General features: G+C 40.8%; 2 protein-coding genes across 3 annotated transcripts in view; both read left to right on the forward strand.

Moving 5' to 3' along the window:
• Positions 1–3,024, forward strand: part of TENT2 (terminal nucleotidyltransferase 2) — a 59,030-nt gene extending 56,006 nt beyond the window's left edge. For both annotated transcript variants that reach the window (XM_042452019.1, XM_042452018.1), the window contains exon 15: positions 1,111–3,024. In XM_042452019.1, the coding sequence (XP_042307953.1) occupies positions 1,111–1,185 (75 nt within the window). In that variant the 3' untranslated portion in view covers positions 1,186–3,024. The remainder of the gene's footprint in view (positions 1–1,110) is intronic.
• A 3,809-nt stretch (positions 3,025–6,833) lies between these two features.
• The window catches only part of CMYA5 (cardiomyopathy associated 5), an 89,375-nt gene continuing 79,198 nt past the window's right edge, over positions 6,834–17,010 (forward strand). Inside the window, 1 exon segment of the mRNA XM_042452169.1 lies at positions 6,834–7,019. Coding sequence (XP_042308103.1) covers positions 6,850–7,019 — 170 coding nt within the window. The 5' untranslated portion in view covers positions 6,834–6,849.

A 17,010-nucleotide genomic window follows, 5' to 3' on the forward strand; every position in this document is an offset into this window, starting at 1 on the left:
ACAGACAGGCCAAAATAAAGCTGCTTCAGGTCACTTTGGAGGTATGCTGTTTAAATGACACACACATCTTAAGAGGCCAGAAGTTGTGCCAAAGCTGCTTTGGCACGGCGTCCAGCCTCTTAGGACTCATGCATCATTTAAACAGCATATCTTGAAAGTGAACCAAAGCAGCTTTATTTTCACCTGCCTGTTCAGGCCCTTAGTCTGGAAAATCAGTATACAAAGGGATCTTGCAGCACCTTTAAAAACAAACTGAAAGAAAGAAGCTGGTAACATGAGTTTTCCTAGACTTCACTCTACGAAAGCTCATGCTGCCAGCCTCTTACTTTGTCATTCTCAAAGGTGCTACAAGATCCTCTTGCATAATTATATATTGTTGTGGCAGTTAAGATACAATATTAAAATGGAATTATAATGTAGTGCAGTTTTAGGCTCTGTTATTCTTTGCTGTGATGTGTATCAGATAAGAGTCATGGAACAAATGGAAAACAAAGAAGTTATTTACTTACTTACAAAATTTATACACCACCTAACAAAATGGAGTCTTATCAAAGTGGTGTGTGCAATAAATAAAATCATAAGCGAGGTTTAAAATATCTCTTTCATTATACTTTAAAATCAGCAATACCTTAATTTGCCAAACTCCTTTTTCATCCTGCAGAATCCAATTTGTCTTTTTCAAACATTTGTTACACAGTAGTGATAGTGAAAACAGTTACCTGTAAAATCATTGTAGTGTATGATATTCCACTCTGGATTCAGAAAATAACTGCACAGCTATTGGTGCACACTCAGCATATTCCGGATTGTTGTGGGTTTTTTTCTTGAACAGCAGTCCCCAGTGTTTTATTTTGAATTTTTGTAAGCTACCTTTCTTGGAGGGCTAGACACAAAGTTATACATGGAAAACCTATTCTAAAACAGAGGGTTTGAAAATATAGAAGGCTTGCATTTCAGAAAAACAAAGTAAACAATTCCAGCGATACATCAAGCCACTGGACACTGTGTCCTTTAACCATACTTGTATTTCAGATGCTGCTCTTAACTTTGCAATAATGGCTTAAGTCATGTGGAATACTAATGCTTTCATAATTTTGTTTTGTCTTATAGTCATGGCAAAGACTGAGAGACAGGAAGGACTTGAACTGTATACTACCTTTAAGAGCAACTATACAGAAAAGATGATTGACTTTTATCCTCTTGGACTGTTCTGAACTAAAATACAAAAGATATTATCAAAGCCCCGGGATGCAGTTTTTCTCCCTTCCCTACTGCACTTTTTAAAATAAATGTTTTGTTAAGATTTTGTTAAGGAAACTTTTGTAAGATTTAAAAACTATTTGTTCAGTTGAAATTCATTTGAAGGCAGACTTTCTGAAGCAGATTGAATCAGTGACCAATAACGAGACTGCTGTAATAAATTTTTTTGCAAATCTTTTGAATTTTGATTTTATTGTTAATGTCTGCATTGCAGTGGTTGACTTGACCACATTAAATATGAAAATGTAAAACTGGCAAGTTTTGTAATGTATGACAGCTAGTGTCCTTCAAAAACTAGCATATGGCATACACTTCCTTAAGAATAAGTAGCCTCTGCTTTACATCTGCTAAATGCAATATGCACTTTGGCTGTACTTGGCTTTTTCCATTTTTTCCCCTAGTTTTACATCAAACATCAGCTTTTAAACAAAATAACATAAGCATAAATAAAGCTCTTGATCTGGCCTCAGTCTCAGTGATCTGGTAAACACGAGCCTAGATTGTACCACTTTAGACTACAGGTGAGCATAGTGTAGAAAAGTTAGATTTTTGCACTAGTATTCCCAGAATGCATTACCTAACATGACCAGTAGTAATCATAGCTGAAGAATTCAGGGAGTTTTAATCGAAAAAAGGATTTTTTTCAATCTCTGAATACAGTCAGCCCTCGGTGTCCACAGGGTTCACCATTGCCCAGAGGAGAGCAGAGAAGTTGGGGCTCCCCCTCCCTGCACTCACCATTGCCCTCCTATCAGGCAGTCCTGCACTGACAGCTCCCCGCCCGCCCACACAGCCCACCCACCCACCCCTTTGTCCCTAATGGCAGTGCAGCCTCATGCATATCTGTGGATACTCAAATCTGCGGGTGGCAAGCCCATGGATACTGAGGGCGGACTGTACAAGGGCTAGCATGGTAGCATGCTAGTCCAACAGCAAGGCTCCCTAAATGTGGAAGACTAGTTTTCAAAGAAAGCTAGGTTGTAACGCTTTGGTTTTGCATGGAATGTTATCCTGTGTAGAAGCATCCCTTGTATGTGTCTGACATAGGTTTACCACCTCACTGAACATTTATGTATCCCAGGAATTATAAATTTAACTGGAATTTTTAAGCAGCAGAGCTTCCACAGAGCAATTGAACAGTTGATGTTAGGCTGTTATAACTTGTGACTTGCAAACCTGAGCACAGCAAAGTGCCACAGAACATACAGGTTTGATAAACCATCTGTGTGTTCTGCCTAACCTGATCTGTGCCCCTCCTAGATGTTGTCAGGTACTTCACATTCCTTAACAAAAGCCTGGCCAATGGGACTGTGTTTGTGTGTACAGCTTGTCATACATGGTCAGCAGAAATGTTTGGGTGGGTGGGGATATGGCAACCTACAGTGTGTAGTAAAGGAGTAATATTCATTTCAGGCCAGTGGCAACTTTGAACGTTAAAATAAAGCAATGGGAGAAAAATAATGAACAAGAGTTCTGCTTCCTCTTAACTGTACTTCCAATGTGTAATACATGAAACTGAATGTGCAAAGGTGGTACTGTTGCTCATACATACCTGCCCCAATTTTCCTGCACCAGAATAAGTATGAGGAAGTGTAATTCTCTTGTACTTCTGCACTCCCAGCCCTCTGTTTTGTTGTAAGATATGGAGCCATCCTGGTTTAGGCCCTGCCCTACAGTTTCCTTTCCAAATGAATAGTACTGATAACTGCTAAAAAAATAGCTGCTACTATAAGCCAAGTTTTTCTTTTTTTTCTTTTCTTTTTTTTTTCCCTTTTTAAAAAATAAAAATATCTGTTTCTATGTTGTGTAAATATGTAAGCTGGTCCGCTGCTGTATAAATTGTGATTTAAAAATCTCTTAAATTTTAACTTTCCCCCCCAAAAAAAGTATGGGATGACTTTTAGATCTGCTGTAGCACAATTTGTGCCTCTTATATTTATTGCAGACCAGCTCCTATGTAAACAAATGTTACTTTTCACTGATGTCGGATTTTCAGTTTTTTCTCTTCAAGTTGAATATTTTTATTGTGTTAAGTGAAATAAAATTTCTGAATTGAAAATAAAGCTACATTTTATAATTGTCATCTTTTTCTTTAAGCTGCTTGACTTTTTCATGCTTTGCTAGTTATTACATTGCTAGCAGTGCTGTGGGAAGTATACTCACAACCAGCATCATTCAGTTTAGAAACAATGTGGAGATTACAATTTTTAATTGTATCTGCTGGACCAATGCTTCTTAAGCTATCTCAGATGTGGGGAACCAGTACCATATTTGTTTCCATTGTGTACAATTTATTCTTTCTTTCCTGTACTTTCTTCATGGATTGGCACTAGTCCATGGACCACCACTTGGAGTATCATTCTGCTGGACATTGGCGTGTTGCATTCAGCCATGATAATGTACAATAGTTTTCATATACCAAGTCTGCATATTGACAAGCACATGCACAGAAGTTAAACTGAACTGCTGGGTAGCCAGGCTTCATGGTCCATTGGTAATGGAAGGCATATAGCAGTGATGTGAGGTACTGTGATCAAACTCTTCCCAGACTCATCAGAGCCATAGTACTGGAATGTAATAATATCAGGAAAATGACTAGGTGATCCAGGTGACTCCTAATTGCTGTTTGGGTACTGAGTTCACATGATGTAGTATTGTTTGCATTTCCTTAGAAATGTATATCTAGACAACTAACAGTCCTGTAAAGTACAGTGCAAATGGCAAATTTTAAATCTAGTGTGCTAGAAAATTCAAATAGTGTGCTAAATCTGCTAACACATGAATTTCTGGAAGTTTAATTGCATAGTTCTGAAATGCTATAATTACTGTTGTAGCATGTATTGTAGCATGTACTATCTTTTTTCAGGATTTGCACAGAGACCTGGATACAGCCTGGAAGTTCTAGCTAGTTGCTGTGGTCTCCCTCATTTAGGGTTGCCATAATTCTCTACTATAAACCGGGACAAAATGTAGGACAAAATTTAGACCAAAATTTAGGACAATTACAGGATAAAATTTAGACCAAAATGTAGGACATTGAAAGTCCTCAGTTTTTCTTAAATGTCCTACATTTGGGGCTAAATTTTATCCTACAATTGTCCTAAATTTTGGTCTAAGTTTTGTCCTACATTTTGTCCCGATTTATAGTAGAGAATTATGGGAACCCTACCCTCATTGGTCTTAGCTTTGCATGAAGAAAAGACTAGAAGCTAAAAAGAATTGTAGGTGGAGGAGAAATCGGATATAGCTGATATAACAGTGATTGTGGTGTTACACAAAATGTTGGGGTCCCAGGAGGCACTCACAATTGTATTCAATGTGGGAATTAATTTAGCTCTAGAAAACTGCAAGAGGTCTCAGCTCTTAAAAGCTAAAATTCTAGCCCATGTAAACAGTTCTGAACCCAAGAACTCCAGAAGTAGGTTCCAACTTAGTTTAGTTTCATTTATGACAGCAAGGTTAAATAAAGTTTCAGTCAAAGGCACTCTCACATACATGAACTAATGATGTAAAAGTGGTATCCGATCTCAGCTTCAGTGGGTTTTAGCAGATTGAGGCAAGGAGCTCCAGTTGGGGGTGGGGGTGTAGTGGATGATGTCAAGATGTCACAGTAGCTTGATCTGATCTTAGAAAGCAAAAAGAAATCAGTTTACTATTTGGACTGCTGGTGTGCTGTGTTTCAGGAAATTTTACTGGTGTCATGTGGTTAATTCTACAGTTACTGTTTTCTTAAGACATAAATAGTTGTCAGGAGTAGCTTTCCAAGATGATGGTGGAGAGAAGAGGCAAGATTTGCAACCTTCTCTGGTGAAGGTTTATTTTATTTTGTTGTTGTTCCTGTCATTTCCAGCTTATAGGGACCCTGAGGTGAACCTATCATGGCAAGATTTGGTCAGATGGGGTTGCCTTAGCCTTCCTCTGAGGCTGAAAGATTGTAACTTGACCCAGGTCACCCAGTGGGTTTCCATGGATGAGCAGGAAATCGAACCCTGGTCTCCAGAGTCTTAGTTCAGGGTTCAAACCATTACACCATGCTGCTGTATTTTAAGTGCTTTTGACTCTGCTCTGAACTGCATTGACTTGTGAAGACTATCCCTTTAGACGTTGAGCCTATAAGAATCTGAAGATGCCATTTAATTTTCCTCAAGAATACTAAGCCTGAAAAACTTTAGCTCCAACTTTTTTATTTGTTTAATTTATATTCCACTTTACTGTCATGGTTGGCACAAGACATGTGAAAATCTATCTTGATATATGTAGTTGATGTTTCTCTGTATTTTCGTTCTGTCTTCATGTTTTTTGTTTTTTTGCATATGGAAATTCAAACATGTTCTTTAAACACGTTTTTCCTAATACATGCATTTATTGACACATTTTACCTAACTTATACATTTTCCCCAGTGACAATGTTGTTGCATGCCTTCAAGTTTTTCCATCTTATTGTGACCGTAAACCGAGCCTATTGAAGAGATTTCTTGGCAAGATTTGTTCAGATGAGGGGTTGCCTTTGCCTTCCTCTGAGGCTGAGCGACTTGCCCGCTGAGTGCCTTTTTAACTGTTCATATTTTAAAGTAAGCTTGTTTTATGTCCACCTGTGTCTAAAACATGCCATGATGTTTTGTGTATAAGCCTTGCAGATTTTAAAACGAGATGCATTTCTTCTTGCAATCACTGTCAAACCCAGCAAAAATTATTTCTTATCCTTACAAAGGACTCAAGACCACTTATGATAAAGTAGAAGCAAAACAAGAAATAGAAGCCTAATTTTTTGAAATCTCATTTTAAAAAAACACAATAGTAAAAAAAAATTGGTTCATGCAAGTCCCTCCCGTAGCAACCTGGTCAAATGTAATAGGCTTGTTTTGAGTAAAAACATCTGGCTGCTGATGGAAAAACAGAGAGAGCCAGCCTAGTTTCCCTACATAGAGAGCTCCAGATCCTGGATTAGTCCTCATTCCTCACTCAACACAGTAGTCTATACAAGAAGAGCTAAAGTAGAGAAATTGCACGCATTGAGTTGTTAATGAACAGTAAAACTTACATGTATGTGAGAATGAGAGTGAGATGAGGTTAGCCTAAAGAATTTTGGGCTTAGAGGAAGGACAAGGTAATAATTTTTCTTACTTAGAAGTAGACTGGTAGTGAAAGCAGGCAGCACTCTCATCATCACTGCCCTCCAGCATCTTCCAGCTTGACCTGGCTAATGGTAGGGCTGGCCTTGACAAGTGAGTAAGAAGGAGTGTACTCAAAGTTTTTGTGTGAAGGAAGATATACATGACGAGCCAACAAGAGCTACTGTACTATTCTTTGAAGCCCTGTTAAACTGGGTGGATGTTTCAAGGACAACACATCTGGCTAAATTGTTATGTGTGACATGGGGCCTGTGCTTATAGCTGTTGGGTGAGTGCTGGTAACCTCTGGGACCATCCCTTGCTTCCCAAGGTCCTGCTGTTGACTCTGTTGGCCCTAGAAATAAGGTGGTGTTAGGACCCAGCAGCAAGAACAAGGTGGCAGCAGCAATTTGATGTTTCAACTTTCCGTCATTCTATTTAAAGGCTTTCCTGAGTCAGGAGAGCTGAGCTGCTGTTGATGACAGTTTGCTTCAGGCAACCCTGGAGACTATTGAGTAGAGGGGAGACAACACAGCAAGAGGACAAAATGGACACTGATTGCAACTCCGACTATGAGGATGGATCACCTGATGTCTCTGTAGAAGAAGAGGAGGAAGATGAGGCCCCAGAAGAGCGGCTCACTAGCAGGTATTCTGTCTTCCAAAGGGAGCAAACTCTGGCACCTGCTGGCTTTCACAAAGCTTTGGAAAACTAAGCTGGGGGACGTGGCTTTGTGCAAATCCAGTGTGTGGCATCAAAGCAAATGAAAGCTGTATGAATGCAGGGGAGTTTTCTGATGAAAATGCAGCTGGTTGTGATTCTGAAAAGTGCCTGGTCTGTGTTCTGAAGGCATTTTCTATTTAAAGACCCTGCACTGTGCCAGTTGGATTGGCATCTCCTCCTGCTCCTCTCTTCCTAGCTGGCTTGTCGTCATTACATATCAATCTCAGTTACTCTAGGGGCGTGGGAGGGGGAGAAGTGGAGTAAAGTCGCAGAATCCTAAAAGCAGGCCTTTCATGTCTTCTTTTAGAAAATAATAGATGGAGAAATTCAATCTCAGTTTGCTTTTAGGCAATAAGAAGGGGCATGTTGAAGACTTGAATTTAGAGACTATAAACCCGTTGACTTATATATATGTTTTGACACCATACTCCTGCTGAATGGAGTAGATCTCAAGATAAGACAACCTCTGTATCTGTGGAAGGACAAAATTTTGCAATGGGGAAAATGGCAGGGTCTCTCTTTCTAAGAATTTGGACTAAAAAAAATTCCAACCACAAATCAACTCTGTAATGCTTATAATACAAGATGAGGGAGAGGACTTCACCCTGTTGATTCTCTGTTGGATTTGTCTGCAAACTTAATTTAAGTTTCAACTTAATTTAAGAATCAACAGGGCAAAGTCTTCTCCTCCATCTCATAAGCATTACAGAGTAGATTTGTGATGGTGTTAGTTGGTGTTAGTGTTAAATTAACACTGAAATCAGTGTGGCTTGATTTGCTGAAAGTGGAGGCTAGTAGTATAGAACCAATGAGTTTCAAAGTATCTTGAAGGTCATCTTAGTCCAAACCTTTGCTCAACTGGAAGACAGGACACATCTACATCACTCCTAGCAGATGGCCACCCAGCCTCTGAAATATTTCTGTTTTAGCTCATAATTTTTTCCTGCAGACATAGAGACTATCCTCTGATGTGTACTTGCTGTTGTGTGCCTTCAAGTTATTTTCAACTTAGGGTGACTCTGTCGTGGTTTTCTTGGCAAGATTTGTTCAGGGAACATTTGTCATTGCCTTCTTCTAAGTCTGAGACAGTGGGACTTACACAAGGTGAGCCAGTGGGTTTCCATGGCTGAGGGATTTGAATACTGGTCTCCTGGAGTTTTAGTCCAACACTCAAACTACTACAGGACAAAACTGCAAAACTGGGTTGTTGTTTTTGTTTTAATTTTGTTCTTAGTTATGCATGCCCTACTGCCTCCTTTCTGCATGTTACTCATTGTATGTGTGAGCTCATTTAGCAGTAAACTGAAATGCCACAGGAATCTTTGTAAAGATTGCAGAGTGTTTTCTGGTTTTCACTATTATTATTTATTATTAACCTTTATTTATAAAGCGCTGTAAATTTACACAGCGCTGTACATACAATCTTTTTAATTGGAAGGTTCCCTGCCCTCAGGCTTACAATCTAAAAAGACACTATACGGTGTGTGTATAACTCATGATTTCTGCAGAAGTCTACACAATTCATGATTCTTGCATCACATTGTGAATATTTACTCCTTCACAGCCTTTTAACTGATGGAAAGCTAAAAGCTGTGGTAATTCGGACAATACAGTCAGCCCTTCCCTTACATGGGGGCATCCGTTGTGGATCCCCCCCATGTAAGGGAAAAAACATGTATGCTCAAGTCCCATTAGAAGTAATGGGGTTCATGCCTATGGCATGGCGTGAGGCATGCACACACCCCATTACTACTTCTGGGGCACATCAGCATTTTTTCTGGTGCGGCTTCCAGCGTATACTGGAATGCACTGTATAAGATTGTAAGAGCCTGCTGGGTTAGACCAAGGGCTTATGTAGTGTGGCATCCTCTTTTCCACAGTGGCCAATCAGATACTTATGAAAAGCCCACAAACATGACTTCCCATTGGCCCTACCATTTTGAAAGTGAGACAATTATCCCAGGTGGTAGATGCTAAGGGGAAGCTTTGGTGGCAGGCCCCTTATGAATCCCCTAGCTATTTTCCCACTGGTAGAAGATGGAGTTGTGTATGCCTTGTCGCTTTCCAGCACCTCTTAAAGTAAGTTAGACATAACTCATGCTGAATGGGGCTTCCATATTTTCATATTTTTATATCTGGAGCCAGATATGTTCTTAAGAGATCACAGTGAGTTTTGGAACACCAGGGAAGGACACATAGTCCCAAACACATGTGAAGGACCCTGGTAATACTAGAATAAAAGCTAAACAAGTTTGCTGATCTCTCCATCCTCCCCACATAGAAACAAAGGCAAAGGCCAGTAACCTTGGACACAAGCCACTTCCTACCTCCCCACCTCCATGTTCCCAGCCAACTTCCTTATCCATCTATTTTGGGGTTGTCCTAAACCCAATAGATGTTTTGTTACTCTGAAGTTAAAACCATCAGTCATTCCAGAATCCCACTGTCAATCCTCTAGGAAGATCATCAGGTCATTGTTAAATTGCAAGATAGCATCTAGCACTCTTCAAGCCTAGGATCAGAGATATAAATATCAGTCCCAAATCTAGTATCCTCACACACAGCTGGCATACAGTTTGTGCTCACGGTCTGTCCCTGACTAGGCATGTACTGAGAGTCTCTTCTCACTGTGTCAGCCTCATACACCACTTGAGTCACATCTGCTTTCCATGGTTTCCTCTTCAGGACAGATAAATATCACCTCTCTACAACTCTAAGCTTTCACTATCCAATTTTCATAGCTCTGTATGGTGTTGCTGTTTGAATTACTATTGTTTGTCGGATTGCACTTCTGCAAATTTTCCAAAGGGGGGGAAATCTTTATTGACCAAATTTGGAGGCTTCCACCAGTCAGTACTAGTATAAATAGATGGAAATGATCCTCAAAGTTACCCAGCCTCTGGCAAGCCTCACCTATGCAATCCCCTAACATTCAAAGCAGACTCCGACACAATAGGTGGACACACACTTGGTGGAGATCCCAACAACCTGTATCTGCAGCTTGCCTCTAATTTTGGAAGCATCACTTATTTTTCATGCTTTGTAGCCACTGTTAAAGGAGCTCGCACATGTAGTGGTTTTGAGTCTTGGGCAAGGATTTTGGGAGATGGTGTGAATTTCTGTTCAGCTATGGAACCCACTCCACATAATAAAACATATGAAGAAAACCTTATGACAGGATCTTTCTAAATCAGAGTTGAAATGAAGACACATTACAATAACAGCGAAGCTACTGTAGCATATCTATCCTCCAGGAATTAATCCTACATTTTAAAACTAAGTTGTTGGTATTCTTGTGTTAGCATAGCTGAAGTCTGAGGAATTTTGAATACCTCAGTATTAAGACCTCATAATCAGTTCTAACTGGGATGGAAATGTAAGCTGCTCTACAATCAGGCAACTGATCAACATTAGTATTGCCTACAATGAGGTAGCCAATAGGTTTCCAATATCTCAGGGTGCCACCTGAAGTCACAGTGAATTGCTGCGGTTCTTGGGTTTCTGGACAGGAAGACAAATCTCAGTGTGACTATCAATAGGAAAAAAGGATGTTTTATTTTTGTTTGTGAAAAGAGATGGGCAACTGGTGGGCACAGGGCCATTTCCCACCATGCCCCTCCAGTGGGCCACATTGTCGTGCTTCAGTAAACTAGAAGGAACACTACGTCACTTCCATCCACCATTTTGACTTGTTTGGAGGCTATTCTGGGCTCCCACACACACACACACACCAGATTTTGGGAAGGAGTGGAGGGAAAATGAGATTTTGGGTCAGTTTGATTGGTTTCAGGCAAAAGTAGATCACAGAATAAGCGGTATTATTTTAAAAAATGGATCTGGGGGCTTTGGAGGCTTCAGAAGCTATCCTTTGGGGTCCCAAGGGCCATATGTGGCCAATGGGCCACACACTGCCCAACCTTGTTCTAAAGCCTTGGCACTCATTTCTGGCCATTCCTGGCTAGTGCTAGGGCTTTCGGGCTCAGTGTAAAGGTAATTGTTGATGTCTTGCATTTGTGCATTGTTAATGTATGAAAAGCCAAGAATAATAAGGGAGGGGAGAGGAAATATGGTGGATGTATGCACTTGAGTCCACTATACCATTTGGTGCAAGATAGAGAGAAAAGTGCCACTGCTATGACTCATGTGCCTCTTTATACAAGCCCTGGCAATAGTAGCATAGGGCTTGGGGGAAAATATCAGAAATGTCAGTGAGCCTTGTAGAAGCCAGAGCCACAATGGAGGGCCTGAAAAAAACGCCTCAGGTGTTTTGCTGTAGGTAAAGCTCTGTGGAACACGAGCCCTAGTAGGAATGGTGGCAACTTGTGTAGCTTCTATGCTCAATCTGTTGCCCGACTGGCCATTGAAAAAGTGCTTCTTTCTCCCGTGGTTTTGGATTGCCATGTTTCCTGATCAGGCAGGCCAAATTCTGGCCCCTTTGCCCTGAACAGCTGACTCAGAAGCATTTCTGGCCCCCATCTCAACCATCACACAAACCCTTCTTCTATGCCATCACAAAAACTCACCCTGTGATAACTCAAGAACTCGAGAAAGGAGTACAATTTCACATGCTGGTATTTCAGGATAGGAGCACTACAGACATGGTATTTGCCCTCAGACAACTGCAAGAGAAATGTAGAGAGCAGAACAAAGGACTCTATGTAACATTTGTCGACCTCACCCAAGCCTTCGACACTGTGAATAGAAAAGGTCTGTGGCAGATCCTGGAACGACTAGGATGCCCCCCAAATTCCTCCAAATGATCATCCTGCTACATGAAGGCCAGCAAGGTCAAGTCAAATATGGCGATGCTCTCTCGGAGCCCTTTCTAATAACTAATGGTGTAAAGCAAGGTTGTGTTCTTGCTACAGCTTTATTTACAGTCTTCTTCAGCATGATGCTCCAAAGGGCTATGGCAGATCTCAAAGAAGAAGACGGCATTTATATACGCTACTGTACTGATGGTAGCCTGTTTAACTTAAGCTGCCTGAGGGCCCGCACTAAGACTCTAAACTATCTAGTCTGTGAGCTGCTTTTGCTGATGATGCTGCCCTTGTTGCCCATACGGAAGCAGCTCTGCAGCGCCTCACATCTTGTTTTGCAACAGCTGCAGAGCTCTTTGGGCTGGAAGTCAGTCTGAAGAAAACGGAAATTCTCTACCAGCCGGCACCACAGGAAGAACACTACCATCCCCGCATCACTGTAGGCACATCTGTGCTTAAGTTCATCTAGCAGTTCACCTACCTGGGAAGCATCATCTCCTCAGACGCCAAGATGAATAAAGAGATCGATCACAGACTAGCAAAGGCATATAGTGCATTCGGAAGGCTTCACAAAAGAGTCTGGAGTAACAAACACTTGAGGCGAAGCACAAAAATCAGTGTGTGTAGAGCCATTGTACTGTCTATTCTCTACGGGTCTGAAACATGGGTCACCTATCGCCAACACCTACGACTCCTTGAACACTTTCATCAGCACTGTTTACGCACAATTCTAAATATACACTGGACTGACTATGTGACAAATGTTGCTGTCCTTGAGCAAGCAGGGATCACCAGCATTGAGGCCATGCTATTGAGGACGCAGCTGCGCTGGGCAGGACACGTTTCTAGGATGAAGGACCATCGCCTCCCCAAAATAGTATTCTATGGTGAACTCGCCACGGGTCAGTGTAAGAGGGGCACCCCAAAGAAGAGATACAAGGACTCCCTGAAAAAACATCTCAGGCTTGGCCAGATAGATCACCAACAATGGTCCTCCCTGGCCTCGCATTGGGAGGCATGGAGACGCACTATCCATGATGCTGCAGCCTTCTTCGAAAGCTCATGCCGAATGAGCCTCGAAGAGAAACGACAACGCAGAAAGAACCGCAGCCTGGAAACATCACCCAAGGAGACTTTCTGCTGTGCTTTCTCTAACCGGACCTGTTTATCCCGAATTGGCCTTTTTAGTCACCAACGCGCTTGTACAAAGTGCGGGATGAGTCCTTCCTGAATCTTCGTTCGCGAAGCAAAGCCAGAGAGAGAGAGAGAGATTTCAGGATTAAAAACCAAGGGACAACTCCTTAACGTCATAACTGGAGAATATCTTTTCTTATTCTACTAGAATAGTAGTATTGGCAGGGAGCCCAAGGGTTCTCTAGTCTGATCCCCAGCAAATGCAGCTAAAAGATCCCAAACAGCTGGTCATCCAATCTTTGTTTAAAAATATTCAGCAACCTTTGTTTAAAAATATTCACCACTTCCTTTTGAGGCAGTCTGCTCTACTCTACTTCTACATCAGAAGTTATTCCTAATGCTTAGTCAGAATATCCTTTCTTTTGATCCAAATATGTTGGTTCAAATCCTGTCCTCTGGAGCAGCAGAAAAAAGTTAACTGCATCTTCCACATGACAGCCCTTCAGAGATTTGGAGATGGCAATCGTATCATCTCACAGTCTTCTGTGAGCTAAACCTGCCCAGCACTTTCAACAACTCCACACAGGCTTGGTTTTCACCATTTACTCTCTTGGTCACCCATATCTGGATATGTTCCAGCTTGCTTATTTCCTTCTTACAATGTAGTCCCCAGAACAGGACACAGTATTTCAGGTATCCAAAACAAAATAGAATGGTACAATTCCTTCCCTTTATTTGAATATTCTACTTATGTTGATGCAGCCTGGAACGGTATTAAAAGTTTGTTTGTTTGTTTGTTTGTTTGTTTGTTTTGGCCATTGCACCATGCACCAGCAGCTTGCTGTCTGTTAAGACTTGTAGATGTTTTTTATAGCTCCTGCTTTCAAAAGCCAGGTGCCACCCTTCCTATGTATGAGATTGATATCCTCTGGGGTTTGGATCCAGAACCCCCTCATGAATATCAAAATCTGTGGATGCTTAAGTCCCATTAAATACAACGGCATAATAAAATGGTGTCCCTCATATAAAATAGTAAAAGGTATTCATGAAGGCATTGCTTAATAAGAAATTAATGCTCAAGAAAACATTGTATATAGCAGAGGGGGTGGGGATAGGGTGAGTTTATTTATGGGGAGGGGGGAAAAAAGATTAAGTTCAAGACGCTGGAAATCTTTGTACAAATATATTTCGGAGGTTATGAATTTTTGCTAAGTCTTGAGCAAATAAATAAATAAAGAAAAAAAAAGAAATAATATAGAAAGGATAGAGAGAGGTTCGTGAAAAAAAGAAGAGCAGTTCAACACGTATCAGCAAATGTTTTATTCAAAACTATGTACAAGTGAAATAAAACAAGCAGGTCAGGCAAGCCTTACATAAATAAAAAAATATATTAATAATAATAATAAAATTGAATCTCCTGTATGAGACCACTTGAAAGCTCCTTCCAAAGTAAAGAAGTAAGAAAATATGTGTGAATGAAAGGAAGAGAGGAAATGTGAGAGAAGGGAGTTAGTGTTGAAAGAGTAAAGATGGATGGGTAGAAAATGAGATGGAAACAGTTGATGTTAAGGCTTTATTTAACTTTTGTCATGCAAAAATATGTAACAAGAATGTATATAATGTCACATAATATTTTAAAACTTAATAAAGATATGAAAGAACAACAGTAAAGAGACTATGGCGCTTTACAGACCGTCCAAAAAGGGCGGTCTGCCAGTGCCGTCATTTGCTGCGCGGAGGAGCCCCAGCGGCCAAATCACGCGACTCCTCCACACAACAAAAAAGAAGCTTGCGGCGTCATAATGGTGCTGAGACATGCGAATGCTAAGCGTCCGCTACGTCAAAATGGCGATGCCCATGTAGAATGCCATTTTTGGATGCCCCTTTCTAACCTAGGTACGTGCTGTGCACATACTTTCCACCCGTGCGGACCGGGCCTATGGCACTGATTATTTCTAATAAAGTGCTTCGTGTCACTCCCACTCTCCTATGCAGGATCTCATCTACTATTTGCAAATACTAATAGCAGCTGAGATCCTGCATAGGAGAGTTTTAAAAAAGTCCTTCTTCCAAAATGCATCCCACAATGATTTTTTTTTCTTCAGCAGTCTCCACTTCTCCTGTGATTTCCATTTTGGTGGCAAAACTTACAGATCTATGTTTTTTCAACATGCAAGGGTAGCTGGTGAGGAAAGCTAATCTGCTTTCCCCATGCTCTTCATACATGCTCAGTAAGGGATTTTGGAGGCAGCTGTTTATCTTGCCTATTGTAAGATAACAGTGACAGTAGGGTCACCAAGAGTAGAATCAGGTTTCTCAGATCAAGTTTTATTGCATTGTTTACTGTAGACACACTGTTGCAACCCAACACCGAAAGTCTGTCTTTTTCAAGCCCTTCTTCACCATCTTCCCAGTGCCAATACAGTCAGCCCTTCATATTTGTGGCTTTGACTTTTATGGATTTCATTATTCATGGATTTGATTGGTCTCTCTAGGAAACTCTAAGTCCTCCAGCACAACTTTGCCAGAAGTTGATCATAGAGTCACATTTAAAATTATAGAATTTTAGATGTATTCTATTTTAATCTACTTTATAACCTGCTTTAGATCCTTCATGGAAGAAAGGCCAGAAACAAAATTTTCCTCTAGTTTTCCCTGTCTAAATGCAGGACATTAATCGTTATTGGCATTCATTTTGTTAATAGTGGACCAGTTCTCCAATTTGGTAAGGTCATCTTGAATCCTAATTCTGTTTTGTGAGGTATTTCCTGCTCTTTAGATTTTGGTGTCATCTTAAAATTTGATGTATGTCCCTTCTTTCTTGGCATCCAGCTTATTTATAAAGATGTTGAACAATGTAGGAATGGTCTATTACCCAAAATGACGTGGATTAGCACTTTCTCAATTTGGTGTGTGCTGAATTTAGTTCAAGGGGTGATGGTGGTGACGTTTTGGTTCTCTATGAGGAAAAAAGTAGTCTAAATTCACCATCATATACAGGGTGAAGATAATTTGTTGTTGTCTTCAAACCAGTTCACACTTATGGCAATCTTATCATAGGTTTTCTTGGTAAGATTTATTCAGAGGAGATTTTCTACTGCTTTCCACACTAAGGCTGAGTGTGACTTGTCTAAGTGGGTAGTGGGTTTCCAAAGCTGAGCAGGGAGTCAAACAATCCTGGTTGGGGATGCTAGGAATTATATTTCAACATATTTTGGAGAACTACCTAAGGAAGAGAGCAGCAGTCTCCCCACTAATGTTAAACTGTTTCAGGCCTTTGATTGTCAAGTCATATTTTTGCTTTAGCATGTGAAGGATATATGGCTTTCAATTTCTTACACACATTTTAATTAGTAAAATGGGTTCTCTCTGTGTGTGTGAGTGTGTATCTTACACAGACCAATGGAGATGTGATTAATGGAAATGACTAATGTGATTTGATAAATGTGTTGAATGTGTCTCTGGGAACTCACCCAAGTTTTGCCCATGCTTCTTTCTTATAACTTTTCACAAAATGTGGCCAGAAATTCATCTTCAGGATGAGATCAGATTGGATTATGGATGTGAGAGTGCAACACAGCCCTTTCTGCCATTAGAGACAGCCACCTCAGGCAGCAGATTTTGGATGTGTCATTAAAAGGCAGCAAATTATCATATATTGTTGTGATTGTTATTTACTAACAGCAAGTGGAAAGGGTGCTTGTGAGATTTGTTGCCACAGGTGCCAAAAATGTGGTGCTAGGGGACAGGGGAGGAGGCAACATTTGCTCCTTTGTTTCTGCCAGCAAAATGTCTTGGCCCAGCTCTGGAGAGCAAAAGACTCAAGTTGTCTTGCTGTTTGCTTCATACTGCTTAAAGTGTACTTATGACTCAGTACAACCCAGAGGTTGAAGCAGGCACTACAGACAACCCTATGCATCTGCAGGGTTCCATTCCAGATCTCTCCATGGATGCCAAAAAACCATGGGACCTCAAGTCCCATTGGATTTAATGGCTATGTGGCCATGCGCACATGCCACTAT

The sequence above is a fragment of the Sceloporus undulatus genome, chromosome 2 (genome assembly GCF_019175285.1).
Source record: "Sceloporus undulatus isolate JIND9_A2432 ecotype Alabama chromosome 2, SceUnd_v1.1, whole genome shotgun sequence".
In the NCBI taxonomy this organism is placed as follows: domain Eukaryota; kingdom Metazoa; phylum Chordata; class Lepidosauria; order Squamata; family Phrynosomatidae; genus Sceloporus; species Sceloporus undulatus.